Source organism: Condylura cristata, unplaced genomic scaffold (assembly GCF_000260355.1).
Source record: "Condylura cristata isolate star-nosed mole 26May11 unplaced genomic scaffold, ConCri1.0 scaffold00021, whole genome shotgun sequence".
NCBI lineage: Eukaryota > Metazoa > Chordata > Mammalia > Eulipotyphla > Talpidae > Condylura > Condylura cristata.
In genome coordinates this window covers 23,015,564-23,033,834 of record NW_004567122.1, presented here as the reverse complement: position 1 = coordinate 23,033,834, position 18,271 = coordinate 23,015,564, and the positions used below count along the sequence as shown (strand labels likewise).

At 35.7% G+C, this 18,271-nt stretch overlaps 1 protein-coding gene across 9 annotated transcripts in view; it reads left to right on the top strand.

Annotated features, from left to right (window-relative positions):
* RAPGEF6 (Rap guanine nucleotide exchange factor (GEF) 6) overlaps positions 1-17,809 on the top strand; it is a 161,274-nt gene extending 143,465 nt beyond the window's left edge. For 5 of the 9 annotated variants that reach the window (XM_004686688.2, XM_004686687.2, XM_012727856.1 and 2 more), the window contains 6 exons: positions 2,724-2,915; positions 5,455-5,589; positions 10,476-10,704; positions 12,625-13,124; positions 15,550-15,864; positions 16,563-17,809. In XM_004686688.2, the coding sequence (XP_004686745.1) occupies positions 2,724-2,915; positions 5,455-5,589; positions 10,476-10,704; positions 12,625-13,124; positions 15,550-15,864; positions 16,563-16,588 (1,397 nt within the window). In that variant the 3' untranslated portion in view covers positions 16,589-17,809. The remainder of the gene's footprint in view (positions 1-2,723; positions 2,916-5,454; positions 5,590-10,475; positions 10,705-12,624; positions 13,125-15,549; positions 15,865-16,562) is intronic. The other 4 variants (XM_004686689.2, XM_004686690.2, XM_012727857.1 and 1 more) reach the window with 2 other exon arrangements.
* Positions 17,810-18,271: the final 462 nt, after the last annotated feature.

Sequence of the window (18,271 nt, the reverse complement as noted above, 5' to 3'; positions counted from 1 at the left end):
AAGAGAAAGTTGAAATATAGCCAAAATTGTTAATATTCAGATAGGCTAATGAATTTTAAAATACAGTGTAATGAGACATTGAATAAGTGTTATAAAAATAGTATCTTGAACACTTCTGCCATAGGGATAGTAATGGAGTGTGATGGAAAAGCTACTGAAGGAAGAAGACAAATTTTATCATTACATTTGAGCAAAGTCTCTGGTTTCACAAGTGTGAAACTTGATCAAGATGTGGAGTATGTCTTATTTCTGTGATCTTTTTTAGTCAAGCTTTTTAAATTAGGAAGGAAAAATCAAATAGTAAAACTAACAGTTACTAAGAGTTTTATTACTCTGCCAGCATTTATACTAAGCATTTGATAGCTGTTGTCATTGACTCTTTACAGCAATTTTTGAGGTGTCCTATATTGGAATTGTATTTTAGTGACATGATGTACCTAAATAGCTCATAGAAAGATGTGTTGAAATATGTATTATGATGAAAAATAAATCACTCTGAAGCTAACATGTTAGAGAGTAGTAGGTATACTGTTTCCTTATCAATACAAGGGATGGTCTATCACCAGGCAAATAACAAATGTTTTTAGGCTTGAAAGGTACCTGTGAAAATTTACCACATGTGGACTATCAGGAATAGTGTCACCCATGTGAAATGATACATCTTGAAATTAAAGACTGAAAATGGGTATTGAATCTTTAAAATTTATTCACATTTCAGAGTTAAGAGCCATATATTTATATATTTAATTTATGGCCTCTGGGTCTGCTTTGATTACCAAATTATATTTTCCCACGGAAGTCAGTTTAGACTTCTTCTATTGCCCTTTTTTTTTTTTTTTTTTTTTTTTTTTTAGCTTTTACTTATTTATGCATACAAGAACTGGGGTACAAGCCAGAGGGGTGGAGGGTGAGAGGAGTCATGAGAGACAGAGTGGAGAACAGAACAGGCAGATTGCTGAAATACACTGCTGAGGGGAGCAGTGGGCAGGTCAGGAGAGGTTGGTCAGCTCCCTGGCCAGTGATCGAACTCATGCCGCAGTGGCTGCAGATAGCTTCATAATGCCACCAGGAGGGTCCCCAGACTTTTATTACCTTGTGCTTATCAAACCCAGTTTATTATTTCTCCTCTTGTCTGATAAAGGTTTACTTATTTTATCTTTTGTTTTTGCTCTCTGCTCTTTTTCTTTCTTCCCTAAATCTAATTTGAGATATTCAAGAGCATGCAAATTTCTCTAATGCTTTGCTTATTTAAGTCTCACAAACACCTACCACTGAGTTCTGTCTCAGTCTCTCTCATATGCACACATGCATACAGAGCTGCATAACTTTCTTTCTGCACAAACCTTGTATCTGTCTGTATCTTTCCTGAAAACACTAAGTGATAATCTTCACTGCTTATTTAATATTGAGTTAAAAAGTGAGAAAATATGTTGGCTTTTCTTAACTAGATTTTGTGAAAACTTAATTCTGTGCATATTCCTTAAACTTTTCCTGAGGATCTGTTTCGTTTCTGTTGCACAGTTGATTTTTAAATGTTGAAGTAATGAATATAACAGGCCCAAACAATAGTTTGTTAACCATTATCAAATATGGCTGTTACTAATAATAAACCACAGCACTCATCTGTGAACTAGTAACTTCTTTCTCTTTAAAATCATCTCTTAATTTGTGTGTGTGTTTGTGCAAAAGCAATTGAATATTATTAAGAGAAAGGAGGAAATGTTTTATATCTCCAACCAAAGGATGACATCTTGAGTTCATTTGGTTGGTGAGCAGTGTGTTTCTCCCGGAGCCGAGTTTTGAGTTTCTGAAATGTTTTCTAATTCTTACTACCCTAAATGTTCTGTTCACTTGTATGATGAAAGCATAGTAGCTAATTGTGGCAGTTGTTTGGAGACAGACTAATCATCCTAATTTCACTTTCATCTTGATGTGTAAAACCAACTACATGATAGAGTACTTTGCTTAGAACCATATTAAAATAACCCTGCATAAGTGACTGAAGAATTAGAAGTATTACCTGCAGCCCACAGATTTACAATTGAGATGGAAAAAGGCACAAAATGGTATAAAAATAAACTATCATGTTATTTAAAAAGAGAGAAAACATATTATCTGCAGTAGGTTCTTTTAATTACAGTATTTTATTGATTTTATAAAATAGCATGGTAGTTTTTTGCTTCTTAAATTAGAGTTCTTGATTTCTAATTCTGACATTCATTTCCAAATATTATGAGTAAAAATTTATAAACCAATCTCGAATATTCCTCTGTATAACTGTGAAGTAATATCACTTATTCATTCAACAAATACTTATTTTCTATCAATTAGTGGACACAAAGAAGAATAATAAGTCACTTAGAGGTTTGTGCAGGCATTTGGAGAAGGAAAGTGGCATGGTTTTCACATTGCTAGTCATTGGAGAGTGACTTGAAAGCATATTAGAATTGATAGAGTAAGGAAGTATTATTATTAAACAGGATTAACTGGAGATTTCAGGGTGATAGTGGACATAACTAAGTAAGTGGATTCAAAAAGAATGTAAGAAGTAAAACTAACTTATTCTATAGAAATTTTACAGGTACCATTTTATAGTAAATGAATGTTTTTAGGATTATTAATCTATTTTCTTGTGTTGAAAATAATGCCATCATTTGTTACTGTCACTGTTAACAACCTTGCCTTCAAAATGCTGGAAACCTATTTCTTGTTTTTTCTATTAGTGACCAAGAATTTAAGTGAGAAGAGATTAGCCAAATCATCAGAAATGTCTCCAGTGCCTTTGAGGTCAGTTGGCCAAACAGCTAAGGCCCACTTACATCAGCCTCACAGAGTGAGCCAGGCACTTCAGGTGCCAGCCGTTAACCTGCACCCCATTAGGAAGAAAGGACAATCAAAGGACCCCATCGCGTTAAGTGAGTATTCACTATTAATACTGCTTTCACTAATACTGCTTTCATTGAACATTCCAGGAGAGTAGAATGAAAAATGATTACAAATGTTAATGGTTTGGAAATCAGCTTCTTGTCGTTGGTATAATACAGTATTGCTCATGAATTAAAAAAAAAAAGTTTTATTTTGTCTGTAGGTATTTCATGACAGCATACACTTTAAACGCTAATTTTGGAATTCCTGTAAACACATCACATCAACAGAATACATACACTTGGATACAAAAGCTTTCTGCATTCAAAGGTGCTTTTAATCAGTTTGCTAAAACAAAGCAACAGTGAAAATGAAGTTGTGTTTTCAAAAAATGACCATATGTTGGTTTTTCATTAATGATCCTTCAGAAAACCAAATTAATAGAATAGTGAGTGTGAAGTATATAAAGTACAGCCATACTTTTCTCCTCCCTTTTGCCATGTAGAGTTTATCCAAAATAATTGTTTTAACAGTGCCACTATTTTACTTTCTGATGGGAAAATAGAGTAGAATATACTTGGTTACTTAGCCTAGACATTATACATAGGGATGTATTAGATAGAACTTTGTGGATTGAATTTTTTTTTTTTTTTGAAATTCAAAATTGAATAAGAAATGCCCCCTCCTCTACCAGATTTTCAGTGGATTGATAAAAGTGTGCAGGTAACTCAAGTATAATATATTTGCCGTTATACCAGACTGATGTACAGAACATCTTTAATTTTAAAAAAATGTGGGGAAAGTTCGCTTTTAGGGCAGGAAGAGGTGAAGTAGAGCTTCAGTGAAAGCTTCTTGGAGATAATACTTAAAAAGAGTCTTAAATGTTGTTCAGGAAGTAGGTAATAAGGCAAAAATTCCAGAGATGTTGATTCAGGCAGATGCTTGGTATCTGCAAGTAGCTTCAGGTAATTTGCTGGTTCTGAGTGTAAAGCTACAACAAGAGTGTTGAGAGACAATGATAATGAAAACTAACTTGAGAACCACTTCCTGTTCTAGGTACGTTACTAACTTCTCATATTCATTTGATCTTCCTAATACCCCAATAAGATCGGTAATGCTATCATTCTGCAGAGGAAGCATAGACAATCTAACTAACTTACATGCTACCTATTAAAGACATTTGAACACGAAAGATCATGGTACAGTTTCTGTTGGAGATGAACTTGTAGTAGGCAGGGCATTGAGGCTAGAGATAGAGCACCAGAATGCAAAGCCAGTCAGACAGTTAAAATAAAAGAAAGTTGCTCAGAGCCTCGTTCAGGTTGTTGTCTGTGGAAATGCAGAGAGCATTGGATGCAAAATTGTTGGAAATTGATAAATTTTCAGGTAGGAGAAAGGTTACAAATTTAGGTCTAATTTCTAACTTAACCTCATCACCTGGCCCTGAGCCATTTCTCTGTAATATGCCTATTATGCATATGATTTTTTTTAAAGATTTATTTATTTATTCATATGGAACTGGGGTACATGCCAGAGATGTGGAGGGTGAGAGGATTCACCAGAGACAGAGTGGGGAGCAGAACAGGCAGATTGACGAAGTACACTGCTGAGGGGAGCAGCGGGCGGGTCAGGAGAGGTCTGTCTCTCCATGTGGATCTCCTCCGGGGCAAGCGGGATTTGAATTCATGTGGTAGTGGCTTTAGCTTCTTAGTGCTGTGGTTTAACCCACTGCGCCACCAAGGAGGGCCTGCATACGATATTTTTAAATGGCACTTTAATGTGGGTATGCTGTGATTAAATTTTGTCAGCGTCAAAGGGCTGCTTGTTATTACACCAAAATGCTATCAAAATTGAGCTTACTTTCAGATTAAGAACAGGATTGAAAATTTTTGGCATTTTTCAGAGATGTATATGAAAATGTCAGTCTGTCAAAACTCTTGTTTAAGCTTAACTAACTACACTAAACAAGTTGGACAAGAATAATGTTAGAACTATGTAGGAATGTTTCCAATGGGCTCCATACTACTTTGACATAAATTCATGATTCTTTCTGTTGTCTACTTCTCTCCTGTAGTGTGAATTTAGTGCTCTTGCAAAGGGCTGAACTGGCAGCCCTGCAGCCTCTTCTGTGTATCCACAGCACAGATGCACCACAGGTAGTGACAGTGCCAACATCTCTACACTGCCCCTGCCTCATGCCATACCCTGGCTTGGAGAGGCCACCTCTAGAGTGGAGGCAAGAGTTTGAATCTATGTCTTCTTGATTAAGACTTTCTACAACTTTGTCAATTGTGGGGGGTGGGTGGGATAGCATACTCAGACTGCTAAATCATTTTCCCTTATGCCACAAAATAAACAAATGAAAAAGAACTCGTGCTCTGGTTCATGCGGACCAGCTGAATTCGAACAACAAACCTAGAGGTGAGAATCTCTGTATACCATTGCCTAGTCATTTAGTCCCCGTTTTCTCATTTACACATTTCAACTAACTACACTGTGCACCATGGCTTTAGTTATGTAGTAAATTAGGCAACTATAGGCATTTTGATTGCAAAGTGATGTTTGCTTACTCGTTGGATTTATATTTAGGTACAAGTTTACCTCAGAAAGTATTAGGAGCAACTGAAGAAATAAGTGGTAAGAAACATACAGAAGATACTATTTCCATGGCATCATCCTTACATTCTAGTCCTCCTGCATCTCCTCAAGGTTCTCCTCGCAAAGGTAAGACAAAGGATGTCAGACTATCTCTTGTTACAACAAACTTTGTCATAAATTTTTATTTTCATGCCATAGTAAATAGAAAATGTGAAGAAAAATTTAACTCTTCATACTTTGGAAGCTTTCATGTTTTGGGTTGAATTATTTAGATACTCTCTCGGTGATGGAGTCCTATATTAAAAGTGTTGGCCCTTCTTTGACAGAAGGCATGTATAGAAAACAAAAGGCAGAAAGAAGAGTTGTGTTATTCTGCTCAGTTTTCTAAAATTTTAAGTTATTTAAAATTTTAAATTATTTAAAAATCTATGGAGTATTTTAATTTCTACAAGACATTGTTTTTAATTAACTACAAGATTTAGGAAAAGAAACATTTAGGAAATAAATTCCTTTTTTTAGTAAGAGTATTATTACCTATTTATTGATCAGGGTTTGACATGACCATGTACCCTTGTGTGTGCTGTGGTATGGTGATGCCAGGCTGAGTTGTTTGAATCTTTACTGGCCCCTACTATATAACTGTTATTACAAGCAACTAATTTTTAAAGTCTGGTATCTTGCCTGTAACATGGAAGAAACCATTTATTTTAGGATACCCATATAAGGATTAAATGAAATTTTCTTAATAAAATTTGATTACATGGCATTTAGTAATTTGGAATATATATCTTTCCTTGCCTCTAAGGCAGCATTGTTCTATTACTCACCTGTTTTATTCTTCCCCTTCATATAGGGAGATTGGCTCAAGTTTTCATTCAGTTCTTACTAAAGAAACTTGCAAAAATCAGAAGCAACAGCTAAACAGTAAATATGATAGGTATAAACCTGAGCTTATAAAACACAGATTTCTAAACATGTTGCAAATAGTTCATACAGGATTGTGTGAGGGGCACAAATCTGTGCCCCTTTTACTGGGGGTCTTATCTATGGTACCCCAGTCAACATGTGAACTGCACTTAAATTCTTACTACTCTTTCTGGAGCACCTTTTTCCCCTTGGAATGCTGCTCAGAGGTCACATTATGGACAGTTTTAATTTAAAACTAGTTAAGTTAAATTTGAACATATCTTCTGAGAAGAAGTACAAGGAGCAGGAAAGTGGCTCTTGTTCCCAACAATTGACTCCCAGCACTGGAATGGAGAAATGTTTTTTTCTGTGTTTCCGATGGTATGGTCAATAGGCGACCATAATGTTATATATTTGTGAGCCTATCATTGTGCTCAGAGTACACAAAAGCCTAAAGAAATTCTTTCCTTTTGAGATATTTCCAATTGTTCTAAAATATGTTCCTTAATAAAAAAAAAAAAAAAAACTGGAATAACTATACAGTTTTATTTCCATAGACAGCCCATGACAATGGTTTGTAATTAAACAAAAATGTCATTAAACTAAGAGTACAGTATTAGAATCTGTCCCTGATTCTTGATAAACTTTGTAATTCCTTGCTTTCTGTTAATTAAGAAAGTCTTGTCTTCATATTTCTTACAAGGAGAATTTAAACAAGAACTATAAAAAGAGTAAAAAGTAAAGAACCCTTGATCTTTGTGTTCCTCGGTGCCTAAGGAAGGCACCCTTTCCACTTGGAGATAAAACAAGATTAGAAATTGTACTTTGTACATGTTTCTGGTATATATATTTATTTATTTATTTGTCCTGTCTTATTGTCATTGAAATAACACTATAACATTCAGTGTTTCAGGTGTGCATTATTGAGAATCAATGTACCTATACATACTATATTAAATGCACCACTGAATATCCAATTCTAATTCTACACTTCTCCATTCCATTATTCCTTTTGTCCCAGTTTACCCAGCCACTTTCCTCTATTACTTATGGTAACCACCAACTGTCCCCTTAGCCCAAAAGTTTATTTTTGTTTTGCGTAGCTCTGTTGTTTCTTCCTCTGCACTGTGTATGAATTAACTCATGCAGTATTTATCATTCTTTGGCTTACTTCACTAAACATAATCTGGTATTTACTACGCTTTTATTAGTAGAAGCTGCCTGAAAATTTTTGATACAAATAACTTTTGAGAAATAATTCTAGTTACCTAATAATCTTGTCTTATTTTACCGGTGACTTTACTGAAACCATTGAATTGGCTAACTTTCAACAGTTTTTGTGGTTTGTAAATTTTCGCTACCAGCCTATTCTGGTCAAGGTAATCTTTCTCCTATATTCTGTCTTGCAATGAATGCTGTGTTTATGTTATATAGTAGACACTCTGTAAATTATAATTTTAGATTTCATTTTCAAGATATTGTGAAATTGTTAGCATTTTTAATAGTGAAATGTTATATAAACCAGGTTAATTGTGATTAATTGGAAAGAATTAATTGACCATGACAGGGTTTTTGCATCTCTCCCTCCAGTTGGCAGTATCCTATCTGATCACAGCATCCTGCTGCGCCTCTCAGGGTCTTCCTCATCCCCTCCCCGTGAGTCCAGCACCAAGATCAGTGGCCAGAGCTGCCCCGGAATAGGTGGGGTTTACTTGCAAAAGAAAATCCTTCAGATTACCAGGAGCACAGCCAAAAGAACAGACAGGACCGAGAAGGCCACTGAGGAGAATAGAGACAGGACAAGTTTTGAGAACACAGCCAGAAAAAGAATGACATCCCCGTTTAGAAGATTTAGGGAAAGAACTCTTTCAAGGGAGAGACTAGCCAACAGCAAAAAAGAGGACGCAGATCACAATCAAGCTACAGAAAGCTGTGAGAAAGTGAAGGATGTTGGAAGCAACATCAAAGATGAGAAAGGGAGTGACATCTTCAATTCAAATAGCCGAAGCAACAATAACACTTTAAACTGCTTCTATACGCGATTCAAGTCTAAAAGGAGAAAGACACTCTGAACGAAGTTCGTTATTTAATTTTAGTGTTGAATTCGCTTTTATTTATTAATGTAAATGTAGCTTTAATGAAGTCATTTGTCAAAACCTAGACAGATGACTTAGTACTCTTTATAAGCTTTTCATAATTAGTGTTACAGGTCCTTTACCAAACGAAGTCTTATTGCTTTAAAGTGCCTTATTTGTACATGTTATTTTACTAATTTTAGTAAAGTTTATACTCTCATTTCTGTAGTTGGCTTTATTTTTCCTATTGGTAGCAGCTGTGTCTGTGAGTAAAGTAAGTAAAGGGTTCTTTAGGGATCAGTATTTACTTCTACATTAAGACCCTCAGTAACAATCTGATCAGAATCTTTCGCTTCTGAGAATTATTTTATTATTAACGGCAGCAACTTAACAAGCTAAAAGAAAAAACGTGCTTGGGAGGCCAGAAATTGCATCTTGGCCCCATACACTTTTTATGTCATCCAGTTTTCACTTATATTTGATTAGAGGAAGGAGGAGATAATCTAAGATATAGCAGGTTTGAAGCTGCTAAGAAACTTGGTAAAATTTCATTGGTAAAAGAATTGCTGTGTCTCACACATACTTTATAAATTTAAGTAGCCAGAAACAGTCCTGAAATGTATTTTTTTAAAGGTTTCCAAGGATTGTTAGAATTGTGTCTGAGAAACACTGCTTCTTAAAGACATAGTGATGAAATTAGTTCAGTAAGACAAATAATTTACCTCTTAGAATAAAAGGAGTGATACTTTTTTTTCTTTTGAGAAAGAATTTTTCTGTTTTATTTTAAAATTTACCACATCAACATTTTTTGATCCTTTTATAAAGTGACCGATCACTTTATGAAGCATACTGAGAAATAACAGTCCCAAGTTCAGAGAACTAGGATCGGAGTTAGGAGTTTGGCTTGTCTATCTTAACTCCATAAGCCAAATACAGTTTTTTGGGTCTTAACTTTTCTCTTTGAAATAGCTAACGATATTTCTTAATAAGGTTGTAAGTTCAGCAGATTTTTATGTATTTAAGGTGTATGTAAATACGAAAGCTATACTTCTTGAGATTTCCAGGGATTGACCCAAAGATTATATAACTGTTGAACCTCATTGTTTCAATGACCAAGAAGATAATTGCTTCTAAGAGACTTAATCTTTATTTGGATTACTAGAGCCATTTCTTTTATTTCTAAACAAAAAGGGTTTTTTGTTTATTTTTCTATAATCAAAACAGGGCATTATATCATTTAACTAGCATGCTGCTGGTTTGGTTTTAGTGTTCTGCCTCACTTCATCTCCATTCATTTTAAAGAATGCAAAATAAAATCTGTCTAGCTATAAATCTGCTGTATCTACTATGCAGTAAGTCGTAAAACAATTTCAAAAGGTAGATACTATTTTTTCAACACATTCTTACAAATTTGTCAGTTCAGCTGTTTGATATTCAGCAAAGTTGGAGAGGAGAGAGGAACCTAGGTCTAAGATGAAATTCAAATCTAAAACAGTTGGAAACTACTGAAACAACTGCTTTCAACTGGGGCTAGACTCTTTAGGTGACATAACTATCTGGGGGTAAGTATATGTAATTTGAAAAGTAAAAATATAATTTCCCTTGAATCCTGACACTTCTCTAACCTCAGGGTGGTGTTTTGGACTCTCAGGTCAGGCTATGAAATATCTGTATTTCTCAAAGGAGGGGACATGGAGTTAAAAAGAAGAAACTCAAGATGTCTTTTTTAGTATTTTGTATATTTTAAATGCCTTCTTGTTTTATTAAATGCTTACGTGAGAGCATGGGGCTAAGTTTGGGCTCGCTTTCTCAGTAATACTGGATTTTGACTGTATATCTTGAGTTGGACTCGTGGGATGTGCATAGGAAGGTGAATGATGTGTAGAAAATTGGCATCATTATATCTACATAGATGGAAACTTAAATTACTACTTAGTCTTTTGGTCTTTTTGTTTTTGTGTCCTCTCTTTTACCACATTCTCCTACCTGTTGCCTTGTTTGTAGTTTGATCAGTTGTCTTCTCTCATTCAGGTTATACACTTACACCATCAGCTAAATCTGACAACTTATCTGACTCCAGCCATAGTGAGATTTCTTCACGTTCCAGCATTGTGAGCAATTGTTCTGTTGACTCCATGTCTGCAGCTCTACAGGATGACCGGTGTTCCTCCCAGCCTGTGGCAGTCCCTGAACCCACTGGGACCTTGGAAAAGACAGAGCACTCCTCAGGGATAGGAGACCATAGTCAGCTGGGTCCTGGGTAAACATCCTTGCCTATGTTCATATCACAAAACCCAAAACAAATGACCGTACAAACATTGCTCCCAACTTGATGTTAGATGCCTCACCCCACCCTCTGTTATCCCCAACCCTCCCACTGGGATAGTTTCAAGGGGATCCATACAAGAATATGAGGGCCACATATGTCTTCTCTAAATCTACATATAAATTTTCTTTTGAAAGTTGTTTGTGTGCTCATGTTTAAAGCATTACTGAATTCAAGCACTTTCTATCAGTAATAACTCAAAGCTGCTGTTGATAGGAGGGACGTAATTCTTGAAGTCTGGCTTTTGGTTAGCAGTTGCTTAAAATAACTGTACAATGAAGATGCCCTCTGTGTTGCAAACATTGTAAAACAGACACATTGGGAGAGGAGGACCAGTCCTTCATCCTTATTCTTTGAATATGTGATTTGGGGAGTAAGAATTAGTAGCTAGTAAAAGTAAGAATATTTTTTAAAAGCTTCTAAATTTCTATTTTACAATCAAGCAAAATGGCAATCTAATCTGAGAAAAAAGAAATTCTGATAAATGCTGTTAAATCTGGTATACTTTGTTAAATGTGATATACTTTAATGTGAAAATTTTAAGGGATAGTAAAATGTTACCATATTTATAAAAGTTTCTAAATTGTGATTCTGTAAACCAGGATTAGCAAGTTGTTTTTTTTTTTTTAATAAAAGGTAGTAGATACTTTAGATTTTACAAGCCATAAATTCTCTGCCACAATCACTCAGCCTACTGTTGTACCAAAAACATATATTTTTTTAATATTTAAAGAACAGGTTTATTAGGGAAGAGGACAGAGGGGTAAAAGACACTTGTATAAACACAAGTGGGCAGGAAGAGCTGCCCAAAACGTCTTTAGACAATTTTAGAAGTTATGTTGGACCCCATTAAAAATTATTTACAAAATACAGTAGAGGGACTGATTGAGCCTTACTGTAGTTTGCTGGCCCCTGCTATATATGTTCCTGGGGGGTTGTTTGGTTGGCTTTGGTGAAAGAATAATAATATTTTAGGTTTTGCTTTCTCAAATTCCTTCATTTGTTTTCTTTAAACCTTTGAAAACAGAAGCCAGGTTTACTAGTTTCAGACGGTACAAAGCACACTGCTCCCTAGGTTTGACACAAGAGCCGTATTTTGGAGACCTTTGCTATAAATGACAGAATTCGTTTAAAGTATTAGTTGAAGAGAATGCTGTTTACTTAGCTCTGTAGTAGGCTAAGATCAAAGGTAATTAAAAAATGAAGCACAGGGTCCTCCATAGTGGTGCGACGGGTTAAAGCACAGCATTATGAAGCTAGCCACAGCCGTTTTAACATGATTTCAATCCCCAGCCAGGAAGGTGACCCACATGGTGTGGTAGCCCTCTCCTGACCCACCCGCTGCTCCCCTCAGCAGTGTATTTCCGTTGATCTGCCTGTTGTGCTCCCCATTGTATCTGGTTAATCTTCTCATTTCCACCCCCACACCTCTGGCCTATATGCATAAATAAATAGGGAGATTCTTAATTATTTATCTATGGAGAGAATCAGGTATTGTTAGCCAAGAGTGAAAATGTTTAGTTAGTAATTTTAGTCATTTCAAGCTCAGTCTTCCATTTTCATTTAAAATTAAGAAAAATTCTGAGAAAACCCTTGCTCACTATTGAGTTTCCTCACTGTATGTTTTTTCTAGCTATTAACATTAATGCCAGTAGACATTGAGTAATGATTGATTATAACATTTTTGTCACATGGTTATTTTGTGGAGAACACTTGCATGCATTGTACTTCCTTGTAGGCAATAACACTTGCATGCATTGTACTTCCTTGTAGGCAGTAACACTTGCAATGGACAGAAGACAGTTTTTCCCATAAGCCAATACATGACTGTTAATTGTGTATTTCCAATTTTAGGTGGACACACTCAAAGCCACCTCTAATCAAGAGTTTAGCTGTCTCATCCTCTGTGAGCACTGAAGAGATTTCTCATGAGCATGTCATCATAGAAGCAGCTGATAGTGGGCGTGGCAGTTGGACTTCCTGTTCAAGCAGTTCCCATGACAACTTCCAAAGCCTTCCAAACCCAAAAGGCTGGGATTTCTTGAACTCTTACCGACATACACATTTGGATGGTCCCATTGCAGAAGTCGAACCCACCGATTGTGAGCCATATTCCTGTCCTAAAGACTGTTCTAGAACTTGTCAGTGTAAAGGAAACCTAGAGACTCATCAGACGAGACAGAGTTGGGCCTCCTCCAGTTCTCTCTCTGATGCTTATGAACCAAACTATGGGACAGTTAAACGAAGAGTGCTGGAAAACACTGCAGTGGGGTCTTCTGAAGGTTTGGACCCCAAGGATGGCACTGACCCAGTATATAAAACTGTTACATCAAGTACAGAAAAGGGCTTGATTGGTAAGTTGTGTGTTCATTGTCATATCTGACATTTAGAGATAAAGACATAAAAAAAGGGCATTGAGATAATCTTGGTCCAAAATTTTATTCTTACAAAACCCCTTATCTCCAACAGATCTTTTCCTTATTTTCAAAAGCCATGAATTTATTTCTAAAAAGTTTATAGGATAGTTTTAGACCAGTTTTTCAAGCCTATTAAAATGAAAAGGCTGGTATATAGGTGTTGAGTGAATAAGTTTGTCTGCCCTGTTTTGTTCTTGAGATGTTTTCCTTGAGGAAATAACTATATTACTATGCATTTGGTAATAAAAGGATTTTTCTCTTTTTTTTTTTTAATTTTTTTTTTTTTATTATGCATAGAAGAACTGGGGTATAGGCCAGAGGTGCAGGGGTGAGAGGATTCACCAGAGACCCTGGGATGCAGAGCAGGCAGTCTATTGGTGGGAGCAGCCGGGAAGATAGGAGAGGTCTGCTGTGCCAGGTGGATCAGGTCCCTGGCTGGGGATCAAGCCCAGGCCATAGTGATTGGTGGTAGATTCATAGCGCTGAGACTTTAGTGCCTGCACTAGCAGGGAGGCCCCAGATTTTTCTTTGTAACCTTATAAAATGGACCATAGTTGCTATAGTCCATGGCAGAAACTGTGAACCCCGATAATGCTTTAAAAAGTTAGCAAAAATTAGTGGGGAAAAAAACTTTAAACAGTTTTCATTTATACCCTTCTAAGGCACGTCATGGGTGTATCACTTCCAATTTGTGGATTTCATTCTAACCATGCACTAAAATTCTTCTAGTATTTAGCCACCAACTACATTTTTTTATCTCTTCAATTATATAAATATTTGACTATTATGGCCCCTGCGTTTCAATGAATGTGAAAAAACTATACTTTGAATCAATAGTATCATAATTTAATTCTAAAAAGTATTCATGTTACCAAGTTAAATTACTAAATTTATAGTTACTTGATGAACTGAATTATAGGTTGGGTTTTGGCTCATTTTTTTCTAAGGATTTTTCTATTTTTATTAAATATGTAAATAGCCATTATATGGAGATGTATACATGTATATAATGTGTGTATACATGTATATAATGTGTGTATAGGGATATGAAGTCTTTGTCCTATATTTGGAAAAACATTTAAGTCTGATTTATTTCCATATCCAGATGATACTTGGTAAATCTCTTAAATGTTTTTTATTCTTATCTGCTCTGCCCTTCTCAGATAGGAACAGACATGCTTTCTAGCCTTGATGCTGTGTGAAAGTTTTACTAGTCTAGTGGTAGAAATTTCATTATGAACAAATTTGATTCTCTGAAGGGAAAAGTAATATAAAAATTACTTAATGGTCCTTTTCAATCCTGCTTGTATAAGGTAGTATTTTTTTTTTCAGAAGACACTTCGATGATAAGGATTTTCACAGCCATTGATTCTATAGGTCCTGTGGACTGATGTTTATTCCATGGAACTTCCTCTATAACCTTTTTTTTTTTTTTTAAAGATCTATTTTTGCATGCAGAACTGGGTTACAGGCCAGAGGTGCAGGGACCATGAGAGGATTCACTAGAGACAGAGTGGAGAGTAGAACAGGCCGATTGAGAAAGTACACTGCTGGAGGAGCAGTGGGCGGGTCTGGGGAGGTCTGCCTCACCATGTGAATCATCTCTTGGGTGGGGATCGAATTCATACTGAAGTGGCTTTAGCTTCTTAATGCTGTGCTTTAAACCTGCTGCGCCACCAGGGAGGGCCTCTTTAGCCTATTTTTTATGATTTTTGAACCTTTGCCTCAGTCACAGGGCTACTTAATTTAAGATGGACTTCTTAAAATTATGGGGTTTTATTGCTTTACTTTTTTTAACTTAATCACAGTAGATATCAAAAGGTTCTTGAAAGAGTTTCTCTATATCAGGAAACTTTTGTTTATGTGCTAGGATTGATAAATTAATCTACACACAAGTCTCACAAAGCTGTAGTTCATGTTGTGTAGAGATTAAGCAGAGGATTTTAAGCATTATTTCTGTGAAAATCTCTCCAGTCAACAAAGAATAGATATTTAAAGTGAACTCTCAAATGTTTCTGACTCCAACATCTTCAGGATCTGAATGTCCTGAGTTGTTTATCATACTCTTCTGTATATGTGGATTGACTTGCAGAACGAATCTAAGTGTCAGTGTAATCTCTTTCAGCTCTCATTCTCGATAATGTTTATACAAAATGTAATTTGAGTCTTTTCAGAACAGGTTTAAATATTAAGTTTATTGAACTGTTTAAAAACGTATTTATAATCTGTCATTATATTCAAAAATATTCATTTTTTTTCTGTTTAAGTTCCATTTTGTCATTGTAATAAGTGTCTTATGGCTTTTTTATTTTCATTTCTTGTATTTTTCATTAACATTTTCATTGCTTATTTTTCATACCAGTGTACTGTGTCACCTCACCCAAGAAGGAGGATAGGTATAGGGAGCCACCTCCCACTCCTCCAGGATACATGGGGATTTCTTTAGCAGACCTAAAGGAAGGACCCCACCTCCACCTAAAACCTCCAGATTATAGTGTGGCAGTGCAGAGGTCAAAGATGATGCATAACAGCCTTTCTAGATTGCCATCAGCTCCTCTCGGTAGCAGCCCCGTGGCCTGTTTTCCATCGAAGATTGTAACTCAGCCTCAGAGGCCTAATTTGCAGCCATCCCATCCTAAACTTGCAGATGTGACTGACGCAGATAGTGAAGCAGATGGTACGTTGACAGACTACCTTAATGCCTCTTAAATGAAATATTGAATGCATAAAATGGTTTCACCCTGGCATCTTATGTAATCGATAGTGTTTTCTTCAAACACCTTAGAAATCTGTTTAAAAAACAAAATTCTTAAATATGATAGTGAGTTTTTATTAATGGGGAGGGTGTGTGGCTTGTTTGTGTGCCCAATATTCTCCTTCTAGCATAAATATGGGATATTAATATATTTGATAGTCACTCATTCTATTAGGATAATTGTGAGAGAAAGCACTTGATGTTAGTAGAGTTGTGTTTTACATTTTGCATGGAAAATTGAAAGCATAAGTATCAAAATGCCAAATTAGTTTTAATCATGCTATCAATATAGTTATTATTAGGAGAACTTTGGACTGATTTTACAGCTGTGACAATGGTTTGAAATATTGTTTGCTTTATAAAAAAAAATAACTGATGTTTTGTTCTTTTAAGGACTGTGTAAATAAAGTGATTAAAAATTAAGTGGGAGATTTCAGTTTGTCAGCCATCAGTATAATCCATAAATGTCAATATAATGAAATCTGGACCCAGATAGGATTTCTTTGTTGTTTGAGTTTCTTTGTTGAAATGGACTGATTTTCTAAACAGAATCTAGATTTTTTAGTTGTTGTTTATTAGTATGCTTATCAACCATTTAATCATGTTTTCATTATTTTCAGAAAATGAACAGGTTTCAGCAGTCTAGCCTCTGGATGACCACTTGAAGACTACTGATGGTCATGGAAGGAGTGGACAGAACCTCATGTGATTCTGCAGGACGTTGCCAACAGCTTGCTGCTGCTACTCATTCAGAGGTTTCACTCCCTGTCCTCTGAGCAATGAGATAGCCTGAATCATGCTTCCTTTCAGTTAATCCTTGCAGATGCATAGCTTCTCAGCTATGTGTGTTGTGCCTGGATGCCAGTTTTCAGTTTGTACACCAGACCTGCCTTGGGACCACAGCTGCTAGTACAGATTCAAACTGAGTCCTCCCCTATGTATCTCAACTACAGAGTTTTTAACAAGTTTTCAGATGTACTGTCATTATTTCCAGCCTTTGCTGGGATCAACAGATGAATTCCAAATGCCTGCCTTTATCAAGAATATTCTTGTGTATTTGAAAAGTAACTTATTTTAACTTTGGTGTTTTCTTTATGTTCAGGAGCTCTCATTAGCTGATGTTTTTGTTTGAGGCCATAAAACAGAAGTCATCTTTACAGGATAAACTGCTTGATCTGTACAAAGATATAACTAGATCTTTAGCTTCAGTGTAATGCAGGGTCTCAGTTTGAGTGGTAGAGGTGTTATGATGGTCGGTACTGGCATCTGCAGGGATTCAAAAGGCCAAGTGAAGCTGCCACAGAGTTTTATCAGTTCTTTGTGAAAGGGGCGGGAGGGAGAATATAAAGGGTGAAGAGCAACCCTAAATTCCAAAGAATGAAATTTTTATGCTAAATAACATGTATGACCAACTATGAAGTAGAAATCGAGTTGCATCTAACTATAATTAAAAGTATAAATCCATTAAATAGATAATGGGTTCTAGAGAATTCTATCCTATGAATTCCAAATAGAAAGTTTTTTCAAAAGGAAATATAATCATTGGTGGTGTAATCATGAAGATGAATTGAGCTTTCCCATGTAGTGTTTTCAAACATCCCACCCCCAGTTTTCCAGCTTGCCTGTATGAACCTCATTATCCCAATGAAATATAATTGATTAAGTTTTGTGGGAAAGGAGATGGAATTATAGAAGTGATTATCTCCTGGATCTCAGTTTAGCCCTTGAGAAAATGAGATACATATTTTAACAGCATTCTTAAGTATTTAATTAAAATTTCAGTGACTGTTTATTGAATGACCTAAGCTTTTTAACATTTTTTTAAAAGTATAATTTTTTATAGCTTAAGTTTAAATTTTTCCTTTGTTTTTTAGCATCAAGTTTTTAGTGTTTTAAATGAACTCCTGTTGATTACCAAAAAAAAAAAATTAAAAAAAAAAAAGCCAAAGCCATTAATGTGCACTACCCAGATCAACTTATAGCCAAAATGGGTTTACTTCTGAATGACTGGTTTTTCTCTGTGCAAACATATAGGATTCATTGGTTCATGACCTTTTTTCAAGACTTTGGACTTCCTCTTTCCTACTGTCTTTCCTCTCTTTTTTCCCTGTTTACCACCTTCATTTATGTATCACTAGTCAGTTCCAACTGACAAATACTAATAGCTCATCAAATGTATTATCTCTTCATTTTAGGACAGAAAACTAAAGATCTTTTCCTAAGCAGAAGTGTTAATCTAAAATTTAAGCCTTAGACTGTAACTCCAGGTTAAAGTGAGGTTTGTTAGCTCAGAGCTTTCTGGTCCACTGAAATGGAAAATAACCTGAAA